This window comes from Loxodonta africana, chromosome 1 (genome assembly GCF_030014295.1).
Source record: "Loxodonta africana isolate mLoxAfr1 chromosome 1, mLoxAfr1.hap2, whole genome shotgun sequence".
Classification (NCBI taxonomy): Eukaryota; Metazoa; Chordata; class Mammalia; order Proboscidea; family Elephantidae; genus Loxodonta; species Loxodonta africana.
In genome coordinates, this window is record NC_087342.1 from 241,696,742 (window position 1) to 241,718,362 (window position 21,621).

Below are 21,621 nucleotides of genomic sequence, written 5' to 3' on the forward strand. Positions count from 1 at the left end.
GTAGTGTGTGTGCACGTATACATGGCACGTCTGGTGTGTGCACATACTGTGTATGTGTGGTGTTGCGATGCAGTGTGTGCATGGTATGTGTGCATATGTGGTATGTACATGTGTGCGTGCACGTGCATGTGTGGTGTGCCATATGGTATGTGCATGTGTGTGCACACAAGTGTATGGTATGCAGTATGGTGTGGTGTATGCACGTGCATATGTATGGTATGTGCATGGTGTGGTGTGTACATGCATGCAGTATGGTGTGTGCATGGTTCATGTGTGCGCACGTGTGTATGGTGTGTGTGCGTGTGTGGTATGCATGTGTGCATGCACACATGCGGTATATGTATGTGCACACATGTACACGTATGGTGTGCGTGCGCACATGTACACATATGGTGTGCGTGTGCACGTGTGGTACACGTATGGTGTGCGTCTGGTGTGTGCACACGTGTGGTATACGTATGGTGGGTGTGCACGTGTGGTATACGTATGGTGGGTGCGCACGTGTGGTATACGTATGGTGGGTGCGCATGTGTGGTATACGTATGGTGTGTGTGTGCACGTGTGGTATACGTATGGTGTGTGTGTGCATATGTGTATGTTCTGCAATGTGGTGTGTGTGTGCGTGTGTAAGTTATTAAGTACCTTATGTAGAGTCAGGCTTTTTGTTAGTATCTTAACCCCCGTTTTCAACAGCTAAACAGAAAACCTTGGTTCAGAAGTAATTTGCCTGAAGCTAGAAATGTTGGAGTCAGGATTCCAGCCTGGACTCTGAAATCCCTGTGCATACTGCTTTTTTTATGTCACGGCCTGCTGGTTACGAAGCCTCGTCCAGGTGAGAGGCTCTTCTTTCTGAGTGAGTTCCTGGGTGGCAGTGCCTGTGCCCACACCGGGTGCTCAGGAGGAGGTGGACGGGGGCCTCGGTCCATTTCTAGAGCTGTGGTCAGGTGGGTGCCAGTGGGGGTTCGGTACATTTCTGGAGCTGTGGGTGGGTGGGTGCCAGTGGAGGTTTGGTACGTTTCTGGAGCTGTGGGTGGGTGGGGGCCGATGGGGTTCGGTCTCTTCCTGAAGCTGTGGGTGGGTGGGGGCCGGCAGGGGTTCAGCCCCTTTCTGGAGCTGTGGGTCGGTGGGGGCTGGCGGGGGTTCAGCCTCTTTCAGGAGCCATGGGCAGGTGGGGGCCGGTGGGGGGGTTTCTCTTCCTGGAGCTGTGGGTGGCTGGGGTCCGACAGGGGTTCGGTCTCTTCCTGGAGCTGTGGGTGGGTGGGGACCAAGAGGGGTTTGTCTCTTTCTGGAACTGTGGGCCGGTGGGGGTTCATTCTGTTTCTGGGGTTGTGGTCTTTCTGGAGCTGTGAGCAGGTGGGGGCCGGCAGAGGTTCGGTCTCTTTCTGGAGCTGTAGGTGGCTGGGGTCCGGCAGGGGTTCAGTCTCTTTCTGGAGCTGTGGGGGGTGGGGGCTGGGGGGAGTTTGGTCTCTTTCTAGAGCTGTGGCGGGTGAGGGCTGGGGGGAGTTTGGTCTCTTTCTGGAGCAGTGCCGATGGGTGCCAGAGTATTGGGTCTCTGAGCCCAGAGGAAGGTCTGGGACAGAGTCAGAGGGCGGTGGCTGATACACTGGGAGAGTACAGGAAGTAAAGACAGAAGCATAAGGAAGACCAAAAAGGACTGCACAGGGAGAAGGGGACAAATAACCTGGTGCCTCACAAGGGAAGGAGAGCGGCCCTGTGTGCCATCACTGCCGGAGGTGCAGCTGGGCGCCCCAGACCCCTTGCTGGTGTGTTTTGAGCACATGGCCATCCTCCCACGCTGTGTGAGGCAGGTCTCATCTCAAGAGACAGGTCTTATCTAGAGAGTCAGGCTTGAGGCAGGAGCGACACTGAGTGCTGCCCTGTGGCTCTTGCTGTTCACGTGCACCTTCTCCACATCCACAGCTTCTCACTGAGCCCCACTTCCCTGCTCCACTCCAGGGCCCTTTTTGTCATCCTCTAAAGGGTTTGCTCCACTGTGTGTTTCCTGTCCCTCAGTCCCAAGCCCAGGCTCCTGGGATGCTGAAATCCAAGATCAGCATGGAAGGGCACCTCTGCCCCTCAGCCGCTCCTCCTCAAGAACTGTCAGCAGTGAATCAAGTCCTGGATCTGGCACAAGGTTCTCTTGTCAGGGTCACAGCACTCTGGGAGCATTGCAAGTGTGGCTCGCGTACATGGTCCTGTGCCATCCGGGGCTCTCCAGCAAATAAAAGCTCCTTTCTGGAGCAAAGAGCATCAGAACCATGAATGAGGTGATTAAGAGAATGGGTGAGGGGCTCTCCTTTACAGAGGCGCCGTCTTAGGCAGACACAGCACAGTTAGTGACGGCCAGGCTGATGGTACGTCACCTCCACCCTTTTGGGTCATTTCTAACCAACATGGACCACTTGGTGAAGGTTGAACACCACTTGGATGTCAGTGAAGCTGGGTCAACTCCTGTATTTTGTTATACAGGTGCCTCAGCGGCGTAAAGGCTAGCTGTTTCCCATGTTCTGTGTTATCAGAACCCTGCCTGCTGATGTTCAAGAAGCTTCTTTTATGGTGGTTTTATAAGCATGTACCTACCTGGAACCAGAAGATTTCTCATAAATAGAGTCTTTAAGACCAGACCAAGCTTCTTGGGCCAGAGACCCAGTTTATCTTGTCTGATAAACAGTATTTATAGTGTTCCCTCCCTGTTTGGATTCCACCTACTTAGAGGACAGGTGCCCTCTGAGTGGCATTGGAGGCTTTGTTTAGGTTGACCTAGGTTTGGGTCCTTAAAGTGTCATTTTACATAACTGCTAATAAACCAGGGTGAGGGAGCCTCTTTAGCATATAAACAGCACCCCCTGGGCTGTTTACCACTAAATATTGACTGTGGGTATTAAGGAATGCTAAAAACTGGTTCTTCCAGTTTGATGTCAGGAGCCAGTGGTACTTCTTGTCCCCCGTCTTCATCACTGCAGAGGGAGAGCCCACCTGGGCTTTCATCCAAAGCACCTTCAGGCCTGTTTCCAAAATATGGGCTGCTTGTGTTTGTGGTCTGGGCACAGCCCTCTCTCTCCCAGGGTGTCCCGAAACCCCAGGCACTTTTTGAGGAGGAAGGGGAGTTTCCGAGTTTTGCTCCTGCAGCCTGTGAAGAGGTCCAGATTTTTCCTGCAGCCCCAGGTAGCTTAGATTAGTAGTTCTGTTGGATGAGTAATTTAGAGGCTGGCCTTCCTCACCAGACCTTTCCCAAGCCCTGTTTTCACCATGCTGAGCCCTTCCTTAACAGACTAGTTGAGGGAAGTACAATTTATCTTCTCAAACCTGATGCCTGAGGAACATTTTCAAAACACATTCTGAGAAATGAAAATTTGGGGACCATGACGCTTTCAAAGTAATATATTTTGTTTCCCAGACCTGAGGAAGCAAAAGAAGACACTATTAGTGTTGCTGCTTCTGGGTATAAACCTACCAGCTGGTTGCTTTTGGCCGTCACTTACACCCGCGAAGAGCTGCAGGTCTCGGAAGCCCTAGCACCACCCCTGACATGTTTGTCTCCACCACATTGGTTTAAAATTGGGGAAAGACAGCCACGTTTAGGAAATGGGGTTACTGTTTATAGTTTCCTGAAATCTCACATGGGCCAATATTCTGTCTTAGCCCCTGGGTCACATTCCCTGTAGACAGCTGAGCTGGGCAGAACACCTGCCTTTCAGGCTTCCCAGCACAGAGTCGAATCCCTGTGCCAGGTGTTTCTACCTTTGTAGATGTGGTGATGTGTTTGATTCTTTGGGGTGGAGAGATGAGAGGGAGAGTCAATGTCTCATTAAGTTGTTTGTAAGTCAAGATGAGAGCTTTACATTCAGCTCTTAAGTGAGCTGGAAGAGGCTACTGGTTGGGAAGAGAGGGTATGGGTGGGCCCCGGGTGCAGGTGGGCCCTGGATGTGACTGAGCCACAGGTGCAAGTGGGCCCTGGATGTGGCTGGGCCCCGGGTGGAGGTGGGCCCTGGGTGGAGGTGGGCCCTGGATGTGGCTGGACCCCAGGTGGAGGTGGGCCCTGGATGTGGCTGGGCCCCGGGTGGAGGTGGGCCCTGGATGTGGCTGGGCCCCGGGTGGAGGTGGGCCCTGGATGTGGCTGGACCCCGGGTGGAGGTGGGCCCTGGATGTGGCTGGGCCCCGGGTGGAGGTGGGCCCTGGATGTGGCTGGGCCCCGGGTGGAGGTGGGCCCCGGGTGGAGGTGGGCCCTGGATGTGGCTGGGCCCCGGGTGGAGGTGGGCCCCGGGTGGAGATGGGCCCTGGATGTGGCTGGACCCCGGGTAGAGGTGGGCCCTGGATGTGGCTGGGCCCCGGGTAGAGGTGGGCCCTGGATGTGGCTGGGCCCCGGGTGGAGGTGGGCCCCGGGTGGAGGTGGGCCCTGGATGTGGCTGGGCCCCGGGTGGAGGTGGGCCCTGGATGTGGCTGGGCCCCGGGTGGAGGTGGGCCCTGGGTGGAGGTGGGCCCTGGATGTGGCTGGGCCCCGGGTGGAGGTGGGCCCCGGGTGGAGGTGGGCCCTGGATGTGGCTGGGCCCCGGGTAGAGGTGGGCCCTGGATGTGGCTGGACCCCAGGTGGAGGTGGGCCCCGGGTGGAGGTGGGCCGTGGATGTGGCTGGGCCCCGGGTGGAGGTGGGCCCTGGATGTGGCTGGGCCCCGGGTGGAGGTGGGCCCCGGGTGGAGGTGGGCCCTGGATGTGGCTGGGCCCCGGGTGGAGGTGGGCCCCGGGTGGAGGTGGGCCCTGGATGTGGCTGGGCCCCGGGTGGAGGTGGGCCCCGGGTGGAGGTGGGCCCTGGATGTGGCTGGGCCCCGGGTGGAGGTGGGCCCTGGATGTGGCTGGACCCCAGGTGGAGGTGGGCCCTGGATGTGGCTGGGCCGCAGGTGGAGGTGGGCCCCGGGTGGAGGTGGGCCCTAGATATGGCTGGGCCCTGGGTAGAGGTGGGCCCTGGATGTGGCTGGACCCCAGGTGGAGGTGGGCCCTGGATGTGGCTGGGCCCCAGGTGGAGGTGGGCCCCGGGTGGAGGTGGGCCCTAGATATGGCTGGGCTCCGGGTAGAGGTGGGCCCTGGATGTGGCTGGACCCCGGGTGGAGGTGGGCCCTGGATGTGGCTGGGCCCCGGGTGGAGGTGGGCCCTGGATGTGGCTGGGCCCCGGGTGGAGGTGGGCCCTGGATGTGGCTGGGCCCCGGGTGGAGGTGGGCCCTGGATGTGGCTGGGCCCCGGGTGGAGGTGGGCCCTGGATGTGGCTGGGCCCCGGGTGGAGGTGGGCCCTGGGTGTGGCTGGGCCCCGGGTGGAGGTGGGCCCTGGGTGTGGCTGGGCCCCGGGTGGAGGTGGGCCCTGGGTGGAGGTGGGCCCTGGATGTGGCTGGGCCCCGGTGGAGGTGGGCCCTGGATGTGGCTGGGCCCCGGGTGGAGGTGGGCCCTGGATGTGGCTGGGCCCCGGGTGGAGGTGGGCCCTGGATGTGGCTGGGCCCCGGTGGAGGTGGGCCCTGGATGTGGCTGGGCCCCGGGTGGAGGTGGGCCCTGGATGTGGCTGGGCCCCGGGTGGAGGTGGGCCCTGGGTGGAGGTGGGCCCTGGATGTGGCTGGGCCCCGGGTGGAGGTGGGCCCTGGGTGGAGGTGGGCCCTGGATGTGGCTGGGCCCCGGGTGGAGGTGGGCCCCGGGTAGAGGTGGGCCCTGGATGTGGCTGGACCCCAGGTGGAGGTGGGCCCTGGATGTGGCTGGGCCCCGGGTGGAGGTGGGCCCTGGGTGGAGGTGGGCCCTAGATGTGGCTGGACCCCAGGTGGAGGTGGGCCCTGGGTGCAGGTGGGGTCCCAGCAGACTCAGTTCCGGCCTTGCCATTGAGGCCCCGTTTCTTCCTGTTGTTGCTCCTGCCAGACCGATCCCATTAGAACCAGCAAGTTCTGATGGGGCGGCAGAGTCTGAGGTTTCGTCTTCACTGAGAACAGGTGTAACAGGTAACTGCACTCAGAGCGTGTTTTAATGTCCAGGAACGTGGACAGTCTTATCTTTTAGGTGCAGTTTTCACAAGAGCGGGCTTTCTGGTTTCCAGTTTAAAACATAATTTAGCTTTTCTCTTCCTGCACGTAGGACTTATGGTATACAGCTTCTGTAAAAGGTCTCTGTCATCAATGCCTCCCTGGGGGATTTTACCCTTCCCTACGGCAGCCCGTGTTGTCCTGGTGTCTCAGACAGAGCTCTCAGAGAGCAGAGTTAGTGTCTTTCTGTGTCTGCACGCTATGCCTGAGGCCCTGCTGTACCTGAGGGTTGGAATTGCACCTTCACACCTGCACAGCGACGGTGCCTCGGGGATCGGGTGGTTCACACACCAGGCCTTCATACAGGTGAGGTGACCAGACGCTGAGGAGCCATGTCTGGGGCTCTCCTACAACGGCGTGCGGCAGTGCCTCCAGGGTCTTGGTGCACACAGACCTGCTCGTGGAAGTGCACACTCGGCGGCAGGACCCATCCAGCAAAGCCACACATTCCATTTCCTCTGGGCTGTCCCTGCAACCTGCTCTTCATCCCCATAAGCTCCCAGGTGGAATGTGTGGGGTCCACGTGGACCGTGTCACTCGCAGGGAGAGCTCACAGACGAATGGTGAGTCGGCCTTGGTCTAGGTTACATGGATGTCAGTGGCAGGCATGCCCAGTGGTTGTGTCCTTGTCAGTGAGTATTGGTTATAAGGCAGAGTTGGTAAGGGTTTTTTTGAAGACCCTCCTGCCCGTTCTTTTATTTGGTAGCATCGTTGATAGAGAATAAGCATAAATACTTGTCACGTTCTGGCATGAATTCAGTAGGCACATGCCTTTGGAGAAATTCGGTTGCCCGCTGCGTGCAGACTTGTACTGGGTACAGGGAAGGTACATGGGTGCGGCCTTCAGAGAGCACGCGGCTCCTGGGGAGAGCGTACAGCAGATAACGTGCAACATCAGGCCCTGTAGCTCAGGGGACGCCCCTCCTGGAAAAGGGGAAGACGCCTAGGTTGCACTGTGGATGGTAGGCACGTTTATGGGTCAGGGAGCGTGGTGAGCATGGGTGCGCTTGGAAGAGGGAGCTGCGTCTGTGAAGGCACCAAAGTGAGTCACCCTGTGGGACTCTGGGGACAAACTATAATCAGCTTAGAAAGTGATGGATAGACAGGTGCCGTTGAGTCAACTCTGACTCGTGGTGACTTTATATATAATAAAACAAAATGTCTCCTAGTTCTCCATCATTCTCACAATCTCCAGCATGTTCACGTCCATCGTTGCAGCTCTTGCGCTAATCCACCCCACTCAGGGTCTCCATTGCCCTCACTGGCCCTCTGCGTCCCCCAAGCGTGATGTCCTTCTCCAGCGGTTGGTCCCTCCTGATGACATGTCCAAAGCAAGCAAGTCGGACAGTGATTCGTTGTGATCCGTAGGGTTTACACTCTCTTATTTTCAGACGTGGATCACCAGGCCTTTCTTCCATGTCTTAGCCTGGGAATTCTGCTGAAAGCTGTCCACCATGGGTGACCCTGCTGGTATTTGGAATACCAGTAGCATAGCTTCCTGCATCACAGCAACATGCAAGCCACCACAGTATAACAGACTGACAGATGGGTAGTGGTAAAAAGTGATAGATGGCATAAAAATAAACATAACTTGAAATTCTAAAGCAAACTTCAGTGTACCAGAAACCGCACACGTATGGAACCACACAGGCTGATGTATCCTCCTTTGGCATGTCCGTGGCCACCCACTGGTACCTGGGCATCCAGCAGGTAGGGTCCTGACCAGGCGTCCATGAGGCCGGCCAACGGCACCCCTTAGCAAGCTGTCATGTGCGTGAACAGGACCGAGAGGCCGAAGTGTTGGCGGGACTGCTGTGCTGACGGGCCATGTGTCTGCCCAGCGCACTGCATGGGGTAGCACCAGGTGTGGGGCCCTGGGTCTGAGCCATCCCTGGTTCTCTGCTTAGTCCTTGGAGGGTCCTCTCCTTGCTCACTAACCCCATCCTGCACGTACCTCTGACTCACTGATTTTTTTTTAATTTTATTTTGTTGTTGTTGAGAATATACACAGCAAAATATACACTAATTCAGCCGTTCCTTCATGTACAGTTCAGTGACACTGATCACCGACCCTGTGGTGTGAAGGCAGCGGCCCACTCTGAGCGCGTGAGCGTGCCCTCTCAGGCATTTTTTCACAACTCTCTCATGTGTCTGTGTGTGTATGTTTGCTTCCTCAGCTTGACCACATCAACCCCAGGGCTGTGCAGCTGGGCTCCCTCTTCGTCCGCGGACTTACCACACTAGTGTTCGTCAACAGTGCCTGTGGATTCCCTCTGGACATGAGTGACTTTATGCCCTGGAATGTCTTCGATGGGAAGCTCTTCCATCAGAAGTACCTGCAGTCCGAGAAGGGGCACACCGTGGAGGCACTTCTAGAGGAGAACGTGAGTCCGCGTTGTGCGTGTGGCAAGTCAGACACTATCACAGCCTTCAGAAATGGTAAAGACAGACACAGTCAGGCACGGTCACAATGACCACACACGATCAGACATGGTCAGACAGTCAGGCGTAGTCAAAACAGCCAAATATAGTCATAACAGCCAGCACAGTGACAACAGTCAGGCACACTCACAACGACTAGACACAATCACGATAGACACAACCACACATGGTCGCAACAGTCAGACCTGGTCACAACAGCCAGATATAGTCATAACAGTGGTCACAGTCACAACAGCCGGACATGGCCTCACGCGGTCACAACAGTTGGATGCAGTCACAGCGGTCAGACACAGGCGTGGTCACAGGTTTGAAGCTGGTGCCTCAGGTGCACACGAGCACAGACACCAGCAGGCACCTAGCCAGCCACGCCGTGTCTTCATGACGGACACACCTGCTTACCAGGCCTTCGACACCTCCATGGACGACGCCAGGACTGCGGCTGCACTTTGTCAGCCACCAGTTTCTAGTGAAGGGCCTCATAAGCCAGACCACATCAGTGACCTGTCCTGTCAGCCTGCAGCAGGGCTCCAAATCCTACAGCTTTTGCCAGGGAGACAGCTCCTACCCAGCCTCACACAGCTCTATAATTTCTCAAATTTTTTAATTCTTTTCCCCTTTTAAAAACTAATGCTCCTTCCAGAGGTGCACCCACAGACGTCAGACTAGACATGAGTAGTTAGGGCTTAAAAAAAAAGGGCTTACTGCTTGAAAATACTCCCTAAAGGTGGCCAGTTTAGGGGACATTGGCTGCTGATCCTGCTATAAGAGGATAATCACTGCATGATTCCGGGAACCAGCCCCTGCGGATGTGTCTCGTGTCCACAGGCAAGAGCCAGGCACCCATGGCCTGGCAGAGAGCACATGTGTTTCACACACGTCAGGGAAGGCACTCAGTGGTGCGCCCTGTCCCACTCTCACCAACTCCGGCCTGTCTGGAGTCTGAGTGTTCAGAACCCGGAAGCAGCCGCCGTCACATGTAAACAGAAAGCAAGGACGTGAGGGGCAGCTGTGGGGTGACAAAGGCCAGAGTGGGCCAGCCCTTTTGGCCACACTCAAACCACAGGCCTGGATCTCCATTTCCTTCCACATCTCATCCTGAGCAGCTACAGGGCTGTGGGCTCACACTTTCCGGTTAGTAAGAGTCAGGACATGTAGAGTGGGATAGTCAGTAGGAAAACAGGAGCCAGAAGGAAAGAGGCATTTTCACCCTGGATGCCACCACGGTTCCCACCTGATGAAGGTGGAGATAGGAGACGTTCAGCGCTTAGATGTTTCAGATACATGTCACAGTGGAAGTTGATAGTTCTCGTGCAGGAGTGATTGGCCTGCAGAGGACAGAGGGGTTGTGACTGTTCCGTGGTGCTTTTCCGGGGGCTCGGTTTTCTGTGACCCTCTGAAGTCGTAACGCTAACAGGAACCCATTCCCAAGAGTTCTCCTCACTCCTAAGGTCAGGGTCTCCCCTGCCCAGCACTGCTCACGGGGCCCAGCCTGCACTCAGGGTCTCCTCTGCCCAGCATTGCCCACAGGGTTCAGCCTGCACTCAGGGCCTCCCCTGCCCAGCACTGCCCACAGGGCTCAGCCTGCACTGAGGGCCACCCGTGCCCAGCACTGCCCATGGGGCCCAGCCTGCACTCAGGGTCTCCTCTGCCCAGCACTGGCCACGGGACCTAGCCTGCAGCCAGGGTCTCCCGTGCCCGGCACTGCCCACAGAGCCCAGCCTATGGTCAGGGTCTCCCACGCCCAGCACTGCCTTTGGGGCCCAGTCTGTAGTCAGGATCTCCCAACACCCAGCACTGCCCATAGGGTTCAGACTGCGGTCAGGGTCTCCCATGCCCAGCACTGCCCTTGGGGTCCAGCCTGTCATCAGGGTCTCCCATGCCTGGTGCTGCCTATGGGATCCAGCCCGTGGTCAGGGTCTCCTATGCCCTGCAGTGCCCCTGGGGTCTGATTTGCGTTGCATGTGGCACAGCTTGACACCATTATCTGTTTGCAGAGGTTCTTGCTGACGCAGTTCCACAGCCTCAAGTCAGTGGTGGTGAAGGCCTGCCTGAGAGAAAACAGGCATATCGGGAGTCGACAGTACTGGGGTTCACACCACACAGGTGGGTGCGGCACTCTGGGTTGCCAGGAAGAGACTCTGCAGCTAGGAGAAAAAGTGAACTTGGTGTGACCGGCCCTGCCCAGTGATGTAGACGTGCAGGATAAGCCGCCTGCTGGTGAGCTAACCAGAAGTCCAGTCTTGGTCGATCCTCCCCGTGGGGATAGAGCACAAGACTGCTTATTGGAGAAGAGTAAATTGAGAAATGTAGGAACAAAGAAGATGTAAGTGACCATTAGTTCTGTCACCGAGGTGACGAATGTCAGCATGGCAGTCTATCTGCAGCGTCCTGTGCCTGTCTGCTGCTGTCCCTGGTGCACAGCTGACAGCACAGTCATCACGTTAATGAGATCTTCAACGTGGTTTCAGCATCTTCCGCCACTGCACCTCCCTGTTTGCATAGCTGTCCCCTGTTCTGAGCTCTTGGGTGTTTCCAGTTTTTCCCTATTAGTAATCACGCTTCATTCGCATCTAGTGCACAAAACTTCCTTTGTTTCCTATTATTTCATTAGGGTAGAGTACCATCATTTCCAGAATCACGGATCAGAACATGGTAGAGTTTTAGACGTATGTTGTGCCTTCCCAAGTCACCATGATAAGTCTTTCTCGGCACCTCTCTAGCATTTAAAAAGTTGTCGTTTACCGCTTGGATAGGTGAAAATTATCTCTATTGACTTGATGCTTCTTTGATTATCTGTGAAGTCGGACAACTTATTAGCTTGTTTATTTGACAGTCTTTGTATCTTTCAGTTATTAATTCACGTGCTCATTTGGTTAGTATCTTTACCTATAACTGTGGCGGCCCCATTTTTTTATGGAATAACAGAAATGATCCCAAACCCCTGCCCACCAAGCATCTTTGGAACGTACTGGCATCAGCCCCACAGCTCATTCCCAGCGAGTTTCTGTGTGAGATCAGCAGTCCTGGGTCTGCCTTGAATGCCATCCAAGTGAGGGAGAGTGGTGGGGACAGGAAGGCTCTCTTTCCAAGTCCCAAGGGCATCAGCTCCCTCCATCCCCTCCTTTCTCCATCCCCTATTGTCTCCTACCAACTGCGGTCAGGATTGGAGACCCCACAGCAGGTGTTTAGTAATTGCAGAGTCAACATACAATACACCTGGCTCTGGCATCCGTACCTGGGAGAACACAGGTCTCCATCAGATGTCACGATGTTCTCTTGGAACATTGTCAGGCCTGCATTCTGAGGAGGTGTGCCTAGGCTCATTCGCCCGCCCTTACCACCTCCCTCACCACTGCCTGGCCCTTTCTGGCCAGGAAGTCTTGCTAGGTGGGGCAGGCAGGCCCCAGTGGTCATGTGGGAGGCCAAGCAGCTCTGCCGCCTGCCCCGAGGGCGAGATCACATGACAGGTAATGGTAGACAGAGCTAGTTAGACCCTGTCCTCATCCATATCAGCTTGAAGTGCAGGCCTGGCTCCACCACTGACCCATCTCGGGTGGCTGTGTCTGCGTTGGTGGGGAGCCCCAATTCCACTGCCGTCCCCCTCTCAGGCAGCCCTGTCTGCACTACTGGGGAGCCTGGCCCATTCCCCCTACTGCCCTGATAGGCTCTTAAGGCCTACTGATGTGCTGATTGTATCTCACAGGATGGTGGTCCAGACAGGGCTCCGGCTCCCAGCAGATGAGTTCTGGGTATGGCCGCCCAGGCCGAGGACAGCCATGGAGGGACCAGGGACCAGGTAAGGTGATGACAGCGGCACAGCCCCCACCAGTAGCACTGCCGGCTGCGTCTTCCATATGAAGTGCTGCTGTCTCTCTGTTTTATGGAAGTTGCCAGCATCTTTGTAGAGACAGGTGGCGTATTTAGAGCAGGAGAACAGACAGTGCCCGCTTCTCCGTGTTCGCTGCTCCCACCACTCCAACCAGGCCCTAAGTGTCTGCCTGTGCCGGGGGGCTGGGACCTTTGCAGGTGCATTCCAGGCTGTTTTTCACATGGAACGCACTGCAGCTTGTCAGAGTCAACACCCACAGGGAACCAGGCGTGCATGTGAGCATAGCCTGTCCACTCTGCCAGCACTGCCACATCACTGAAGGCGTGGATGTGTCAGCAGGCAGTCCTTCCAGACCCACATGTGCCGAGAGCCTGGTGTGTACACACTAATCTATGTGTGCTCAAAGAGGTGCTCGGCAGATCCACAGAATTCCACCTGCTAAATCTGGGAGCGGAGGGCAGGGTCGATTGGCGCAGCCAGAAGGGGCCATACTGGGAGACACAGGAACCTTGACAGGAGCTGGTGAGGGTGGTCGGGGCACGCAGGGCAGTTGTGGAAGACCGTGCCTGCCATCCCCAGGGTTGGAATCTTACCCTTTATGGGCAGTAGAGCCATTGAAGGTTTTCAAGCAGGCGATTGGGTTTTGGGTTATTACAAACAGTCAAGCCAATTGAAGCAGCTAAGTAAAAGATTAGGACTTGACAAAGGGCTTCTTTGGGATTCTAAGCCTTGCCAAGCAAAACCCAGATACAAAAACTTCAGACCGAGACTGTTTTCTTTTCGTGAATTTATTCATGTATCCATTCAGCAGGTACTGGGTGTTGTTCTAGTGACACAGCCTCATAGAAAGGCAGGCCAAGCCTCATCCTCACCAGCCTTAGACTTCCTCTGTCTCTGTCTCTCTCTTCGTCTCTTCCTCTCCTTCTGCCATCTTAAACAAGGTGTCTGGTGAGATCTGTCTAAGATCTGTGGTGATATTTAAGCACAGACCCGGTGATGATAGCAGAGCAGCCCCCCCCCCCCGCCGCCCTCATCTGAGAGAGGCTGTTTCAGGCCAAGAGAAGCTGCAGTGAAGGCCTGAGCGAGGGCTCCTGGTGTCCCAGGAATGAGTGAGGGGCTGAGCAGAGGGCCAGCAGCCTCAGAGGCTTCAGTGAGAACTCAGGTCTACACTAGCAAGGTGTGTCATGGTGATGGGGCAGGCCTGGTGGGAGAGGTAGCTGCCCTGCGCCTATGTTCCTTGGGTCCCCAGACTGCCCCCATGTGCATAATGCCCTCAGATCTCAGTGGGAAGCTGGGTGGTGGGGTTGACCTTGTCTGGCTGGCTCAGAACTGAGTGGGCAGTGTGGCCCCTCTTCATCTGAGTGCCTTGCCTAGACCCCCGATGCCTGGTCCCCTTGATGTTACGTGTGCCCCCTAGAAATCCGGCCCCAGGTGAGAGTTGGACGGTACCCAGCCAGTCAGAGCAGGCAGGTGACTTGATGGCATGCTGTTTACCTTTCACTTTGTGGAGTCTTCTGCTCATTCCCCTGAGCAGGTAAGAACAGCCTCACATTCCTAGAACTAAACCATGCCATAGCCAACCCTTTCCCAGCTTTTCCCCGCCGTCATGTGTCCCATCTGGGCCTGTTACTTGCCTTCTCTGGCTCAGGGTTTCCCTTTCCTCCCCTCTGGATCCAGGAGGTGGGGGCAGGGACTGAGTGGAGATCATTAGAGGGCAGACCAGTGAGGGCACAAGTGAAGAGTGCCAGAGGAGGTGGGCAGAAGAGGGGCTTCTGAGGTGGTCTGTAGCTGTATGGCTCTGATCAGTATATTTACCTGTCTTGTCTGTATCGTGTTATTCCTGTAGTAAACAGGTGGTATATAGTATACATAGCAGATATGTGTGTTAAAGTTAGATTTTTCCACTAGTGGGTGTGTTACCTTAGGCAACTCGCTTAACCTAGTTCCTTGGTTTCTACATGAGGCATCAGGCTTGGATAACCGTCAGTGTCCTCTCTAGCTCTGGAATTCTGTGAATAATGACACCTCAGGATTAGTAAGAAAGGTGTGAGTGCATTTGTTACTTACAGGATCGTGCCTGATGTGGCCCTATCTTAGATGTTGAGTTGCGTCGAACCTGTTTGGTACTCGGATGTGCCTGTGAAACCTCTTGGAGTATGAACAGTTAGCAGGTTCCTTGTACGTCTTTAATTTCCCAGAGGCAGTTGTTGCAGTGGCTTCAGACAGGCTGTGTCTCTGAGTCTCGTTCCACTCCTCACCATGGTCTGACCTCAACAGAGTCCTTTCTTCGGCACCCATTCTCCTAGTCTGGAGGTGATGGGCCAGCATCTCCATGCGTGAAGGCCAGGTGCACATGGTCTTGTGTGCTGTACTTCACGGTTCACATCTTTTAGACTCAGAATGCTTCTAGAGCTGGTCCACAGTGCCTGTCCGCTACAGCATCTGCCACGGCAGATGTGGGATGGTTCTGGTTCACAGCCCTCCCCACCTATGGCAGACACAGAGTGGTTCTGGTTCTGGTCCTGGCCCTCAGCACCTGCCATGACAGACCAGGATGGTTTTGGTCCTGAGCACCTGCCGTGGCAGACTTGGGATGGTTCTGGTTCTAGTCCATAGCACCCCCCATAGCAGACCAAGATGGTTCTGGCTCTGGTCCCCAGTGCCTACCATAGCAGACCAGGGTGGTTCTGGTTCTGGTCCACAGCGCCCACCATGGCAGACCAGCCTGGTTCTGGCTCTGTTCCTCAGCCCCCACCATGGTAGACACAAGATGGTTCTGGTTCTGTTCCTTAGCCCCTGCCATGGCAGACCAAGATGGTTCTGGTTCTGGTCCTCCGCACCCACCGTGGCAGACCAAGATGGTTCTGGTTCTGGTCCTCAGTGCCTGCTGTGGCAGACCGAGATGGTTCCGGCTCTGGATCTAGTCCTCAGCGCCCACCGTGGCAGACCAGGATGGTTCTGGTCCTCAGTGCCTGCCGTGGCAGACCGAGATGGTTCTGGTCCAGGCTAACTGGAGCATCAGCTTTCATTGTGCTTAGCGTGTTCCTCCACACTTACCACACTTGCCCAGGATTTCCTGAAACTCGGTGCATACATCTATAACTGCAGATTATGGCACATCGCATTTCTGACATACGTTCTTTTCAGACACCACTTAGGCGTGTGAATAAAAAGCGGCAGCCAAGGTTAATTTGCAGTTCTTTAGATCAGAGGGGAGTGAGAATGCCCACGTGGCTATAGCAGAAGTCAGCTGTAGAGAATGAGCATTCAGGACAGTAGCAAGGGGCTTACAGCCTTCTTCTGAGTAGCGCTAAAACGTACATGTTCCAGGCAGCGAGTCCTGGCTAGTGAGTGAAATGGGAGGCAAGGAGCAGTTCAGACATCTGCTTTCTCACCTCATTATCAGGTCATAATTAAGTGAAGGGTTTCTCCATGGCTGTGTGCTAGCAGGGGTAGAGAAACTGTCCGGGGGGAACTGAGAAGTGGAAAACCCGGATCTCCTCCTCTTGCATGCCGAAAAGCTTCAGGCAGAAAGTCATTCTCTTCTCAGTTGTAGGGTCCCCTGCATGACCACTTTAAATATTCTGAACTCTAAGAATGTCTGTCAGACTTGGGAGCAAGACCTAGACAAGTTTGTTTTGCCTGTTCTGTTCCGGTCACCTCGAAGCAATAAAACATGAAAGGCTTCAACAGCTGGAGCTGAAAAGGCTGCCTGACGGGACCTGCTCCATTTGATAAGTAGGTCTTTGAGCTGAAAGGAAGTGTTAAGCAGGTAACCTGAGTCACATGAAGGGTTCCGTGTGGGAGTCCAGGTAAACTGAGGCATTAGGGCTGGGTTGGTGTCAACGTGGGAGTTTCAGAATGGTGGTGGGAGGTAGGATGTCCTAAGCAAGGAGTGTAGGTCTGTTTGCATTTTACGTATGTGGAGGGCTGTTCAGGAGTCCCATGGTGGTGTGCAGACGGGTTTCCAGCCTCGGGTGTTCCTGTGAAGTGCGTGGGTTGTGGTCTCTTCAGCTGTGGTGCTGTGGTTGGATTAGCTGTCCTGACTCAGCAGCATGGTCTTGCTGGGCGTTGCCTGCCTTGAGCTACTATTGCCCTGTTTATTGGAGATGCGAAAGTCGTCTAAGTAGAAAGCTGTTGTTACTCAGAACAGTTAACAGGGAGAATTTTTCATGCCAGAAAAAAAATCCGTAATTGCCCAAAAGCTGGAATCCCCAGGCTGATCCTGCCTGGCGAGAGGGGGAGAGTAAGGTGTGGGGGTCCCAGAAGCTGCAGGCCTCCCTGGCCCAGGGTTCCCCTTCAGCTATGTTTTTCTCACTGCTGGCATAAAGGGGTAGAAGACTCCCTGTGTCCAGGGGAGGTGTGGCCTCACCTGGCCGAGGTAGCAAACCTCAAAGCCTTGGAAGCTTGCAAGGTGCTGCAGGTGACCAGAGCCACCTCCTAAGAACAAAAGGCAGCTAGTGAGAAAGGCTGCTGCCTCCTAGCTGTGGCCTCTGCTCGGCAGCTGGTGAGGATGGATGTGTGAAATTCCACAGTCGGTAGCTACAGTGCCTGTGACGTCCTCAGATTCTCACTCCCCAGGCGGGCGCTAGGAGGGAAGCAGTTGTAAAACCCCTTCTGATGGCCGTGGCATCTGGAGCGCATTTGGCGCCCGCCCGGTTTACACAAATGCCTCCTTTTGCCCACCTTGCACCTCTTCTGGTGGAGGTGTGAGGGCTGGGGGCTGCAGCTTGATGCAGGGGAGGGGCAGGGGCAGGTGGGATGAAGGGCAAGGGGGAGCTTTCAAGGCGCAGCCTTCAACACGCCAGAGAAAACTAGAACTGGGAAAGCTTTGTAGGGAAGATTTTATTTTCAAAGCGTGGAAAACCATCGCCCTGTTTGCGTGTGGGATGTTCTGTTCTCTACCCACATTCCCCACCCCCAAGAAGGCACAAAGTGGCCAGCTGCACTGTGGTGGAGACACTCTGGGCTCAGCTGAGAGAAGCCACACGTGTTGCTGTCTTGCATGCATGTGAAATGCCGGCCTAGGGAGTCAGCGTGAGTCCCTTTGTCCCTGCACCCCTGGTGGTCCCTGGTGTCCAGATGTAGCACAGGAGCTTGGGGCTGTGGAGAGAGCAGCTCTGACCTGAGGGGACATGCCCCGAGTCAGGTACTTCCCGCCTTGATGAAAGAATTAGGGGATAAAATCTTAACGACAGGTGGCCACACTGAAAACAGAATAAAGTTCTGTCCCCAAAGATAGCTCGGCACGTTGCTTTCAGAAGACTTAGGAATGCACAGTGTTTTCCTGTTTGAATATTCAGGGTTTAACGTTGGCTTTTGTTTCTCATCTGGCCCAGGAGGCCAACCATATGAGCATGACCAGTGGACAAGATACTCATCTTCTGGGTAAGTGCTTCCCTTATGCCTTCAGCTTTACCAGAGACCCCACGGAGCCGAGCCGAGTGAGCGTGGTTTCAGGGCTGGTTTGCTCCCGCTAGGAGAGGCGTGAGAAAAAAGCCAGAGTCAGGAGTGGGGAGAGCTCTGGCTCGTCTACCCCTGCGATGTGTGGTGCTTCGCAGATACAGGCTGGTGGTGGTGTTCGTGGAGCACCCCAGCCTTTTCTGGGTTTATTTTGCTAGATGTGCCTTGTTAGAATGTTCCTAAGTGTGAGGAGACTACAAGTATTTTTAGGCTGTTTTTAGAACAAATTTTAACTTGATTAGTTAGGCGATAGCCTTGTCATATGTTAAGATCTAACAAAATGATTTGAGAGAACTGACATCAGCAAGGTAAGTAAAGCTCACTCAATTCCCCAGACTCACTGCCAGCAGAGGAGGGTCAGGAGGACAGCGGTGAGTGGCATCTGCCTTGTGCCACCCTGAGTCCTGGAAAAAGGATCTACAGACAGTGGGAGGGGCAGGCATGCTTCATCCCGGGAACTTCGCATTAGTGGTAGGAGTTTTCCCATAGCCTAGATGCCCTGGGATTAGGTAGAGGAGACGCTAACCTCTCCAGCCTCTTAGATTTAACAGTGGACTTCTGAGTTGTGGTTCTCAGTTTTATGGTAGTGTTATAAGGGAAGTAAAGATGGCTTAAATGTTTCAGTAGGTTTACACTTAGCTGGGACATGTGTACCTGTCTTTTTGTAGCCTCTTATTCTTCCTTAATATTGTAAATAACTTTGTAAACCCAAAGCAGCTGGTTGGTTAAGGTGGAGAGGAGCTAGAACTAATTCCTGATCTCTTGTCAACAAACTGGCTTTCCAGACTTCCTTAGCTGTAAACCAGAGTGAGAGTATATTTTATATCTCAACCCAGGACACCCATGTGTAGAGCATGTGCGTTGACGTATGAGCGTTCGTGCGTGCGTATGCGTAAGCATGTCTGTGTGGGTGAGCACGTCAGTGGATGAGCGCATCTGTGCGTGTGAGCGTGAGTGTGCGTAAGCATGTGTGTGTGAGCACGTGGGTGAGCACGTCTGAGCGCATCTGTGTGAGCATGAGCATGTACGTATGCGTGAGTGCATGTGTGCACGTAAGCATGTGTGAGCACGTGTGGGTGAGCGCATGTGTGTGAGTGTGAGCATGTATGTGTGAGTGCGTGTGCGTGCATAAGCATGTCTGAGCACGTGGGTGAGTGCATCTGTGTGTGAGCATATACGTATGCCTGAGTGCTTGTGTGTGTGTAAGCATGTCTGTGAGCACGTGTGTGGGTGAGTGCATCTGTGTGTGAGCATGTATGTATGCGTGAGTGCGTGTGTGTGCGTAAGCATGTCTGTGTAAGCACGTGTGTGGGTGAGCACATCTGCATGAGCACATCTCTGCATGTGTGAGCGTGAGTGTGTACGTGTGCATGAGTGCGTGTGTGACTGAAGCAGGTGTTTCCTGGAACCGTCCCGTCCTCACCTACACCCTGGTCTTCTCTGTAGTTAAGAGAGTAAGTGCTGATGCTGATGGCTCTTCAGTGGACTCATCTCCTGGCCTGCTTGGGGTCGGGACAGTTGGAAGAGCACTGCACTGGACACTGAATCTTAAGGGGGCACCAGAGGCCAGCCCACACCCAGGTGAAGGTGAAGGCGACACTTCCTTTGGAGGCAGGGGGCAAGGTCCTGGAGAGCCCGAGAGACCGGAAGTGTTGCTGTGGCCGTTTTGGGGACTGCAGTCTCCCGCACAGGCCCCCTTCCCTCCACATGGATCTTGCATCACTGCCTTCCATGGTCCTGGTTCTCCAGGGTTTCGTGCCTGCCCAATGCCACGTTTCCCAGCATGCTGTTGTCAAAATTCTCCGTGGCCTGGGTGGGAATGCCAGGTGAGGCACAGGGGTAGGAGACACAGACAGCAGCTGTGGGTGTCTGTCTACCCCCAGTACTCTGCTCCCCATGCAGACAGCAGCTCAGCACTTCTCCAGAATTAGCACTATGCCAGGGCCACAGCCGTTGGAGGCATCAGCCGTTGGGGCTGGACAGGCTGTGGGAGTGATGGCTTCACTCAGTGACACAGAGACTAGGGGTCGGGCTGGCAAACCAGCACCCTGCTCGTGGGAAAGGGCAGGCCTTACGCAGGCCAGTGGGGAGGGGCCGCAGGCTCACAGTCACTGGGGCCCAGAGCCTGCCAGCCACGGGCGCAGTGCCTCAAGCACCGGAGTGAGTCAGTATGTGATCGCCCGTGGTGACATTCGCAGGAGATCGGAGTGGAGGCCTGAAACGTGGCCCTAGGTTCTAGTGGTCAGGGGGTTGGTAGTGACAGTGCCCATACTGGAAGGGGGTGCCAGGGGCACATGCTAGAATTGGTCATAACACGGTGAAAAACAGGGTAAAGTTCTTCCAATAAACCTTCAAATTTCCACTATAAATTCACTATGAATGCATTCTCACCCCCCCGCCCCACACTGGCCGCACATAACCCACCCCTCTGCAACCCTGCCTTCCCTCATGCACCAGCCCCCTTACACCTCTGCATCCCGGCCCCTCCCGTGTCCCAGCCCCACCACCACCTAACACACACGCTACCCCCACCCCATGCCCAGCACCCCCCTTATGCTTCCCACACCCCAGTCCTGCCACCACCTGGCCCCACCATCATCTGGCCCCCCATACCTTAGCCCCCCTTACCCCAGTCCCCCCACACCTCCACACCCTGGTACCCCATGCCCCAACCCCCTGCACCCTGGCTCCCCGTCACATCCTGGTCCCCCTCACACCCACCCACCACCTCTGCACCCCAGTGCAAGATCTCCCTGTCAGCAGGAAGGGGAGAGGCTGACTGTAGTCACCTGTCCACAGTCCCAGAGACGTGGGAGTGGTCCCTGCTTGAGTGCCTCACGAGCCTGTTCTGTTCCAGGTGGTCCAGGTGACTCTCGGAGGCCTCACAAGCTTGTTCTGTTGCAGGCGATCCAGGTGACCTGCAGCGGCCTCACAAGCTTGTTCTGTTCCAGGTGGTCCAGGTGACCAGGATAAGCAGAGCCCTTTGCAGAGGAGAGCACCTTCTGAATATGGAGTTGACGTGGCGTCGGACATCATGAGCACACGCTATGTGTCACGTGGGGCAGCAGGCAGAGGGACAGCTACAGATGGTGTGAACAGCCGGAACGCCTATGCAGACTCCGTAAATGCAGGCTAGCGCTGCTGTTGCCGTAGAGAACACACCGAGACCTTCCCTCCCACCCAGGGCACGTGTCGTTGGACAGTTGTACATGTACAGACCTGTGTCTGGAAATGGAACGTATGCTAAGGGAAGGACAAAGGAGGAAAGTGCTTTGTCTTCTGTGCAGCCCTCCCCTGGTTTGGTGACCGTGACCACTGCCCTTGAGTGCATCACGCGTGTGTAAACACTGCATCACACGTGTTAACAGTGCATTGTGCGTGTCAGCAGTACATTACACATGAATGAATTTTGCGCATGGGCGAATGCTGTTTTCTCGCAAGGCCTCTGGTGAACACGGTCCCCCCTAAAGTTTGTGGGTGCTCGCATTCACGTCCTCCTTGTTCTGGCGTAGTGCTCCATGTTTTGATTCCTTCTAAGAGTCTCACAAAAGATGGCAGTTTGTCATTATTTCAGTTTCCCATGGGTGAGAGGGTGTGAGTGGCGTGATTTCGCTGCCTGCCCTCAGCAGCCAGTCTGGTGCAGACGAGGAATGTGCTTATTCTTCACTCTCGTTGATGGTGGTTCCTTCAGACCTCAGCGCTGTGTGGTGGGCAGCCCGAGGCTTGAGGCCCATGTGGCCCGTGGCCCAGTGTCAGTGCTGGGCCCCTGACATCGCCTGAATGCGTGTACATCTGAGTTGGTTCCTTACGCTTAGAGCTCCTTCGGGATGCCACTTCAT

At 55.3% G+C, this 21,621-nt stretch overlaps 1 protein-coding gene across 6 annotated transcripts in view; it reads left to right on the top strand.

Annotated features, from left to right (window-relative positions):
- Positions 1-21,332, top strand: part of FAM120B (family with sequence similarity 120 member B) — a 71,722-nt gene extending 50,390 nt beyond the window's left edge. Inside the window, exons 7-12 of one of the 6 annotated variants that reach the window (XR_002784245.2) lie at positions 8,226-8,432; positions 10,485-10,593; positions 12,194-12,286; positions 17,659-17,707; positions 19,229-19,608; positions 20,734-20,843. Coding sequence is in view for 5 of the 6 variants with exons in the window: in XM_023541063.2 (XP_023396831.1) it covers positions 8,226-8,432; positions 10,485-10,593; positions 12,194-12,286; positions 20,734-20,918 (594 nt within the window). In the remaining variant the exon portion in view is untranslated. The other 5 variants (XM_010601333.3, XM_064293443.1, XM_023541064.2 and 2 more) reach the window with 5 other exon arrangements.
- The last annotated feature ends 289 nt before the right edge of the window (positions 21,333-21,621 follow it).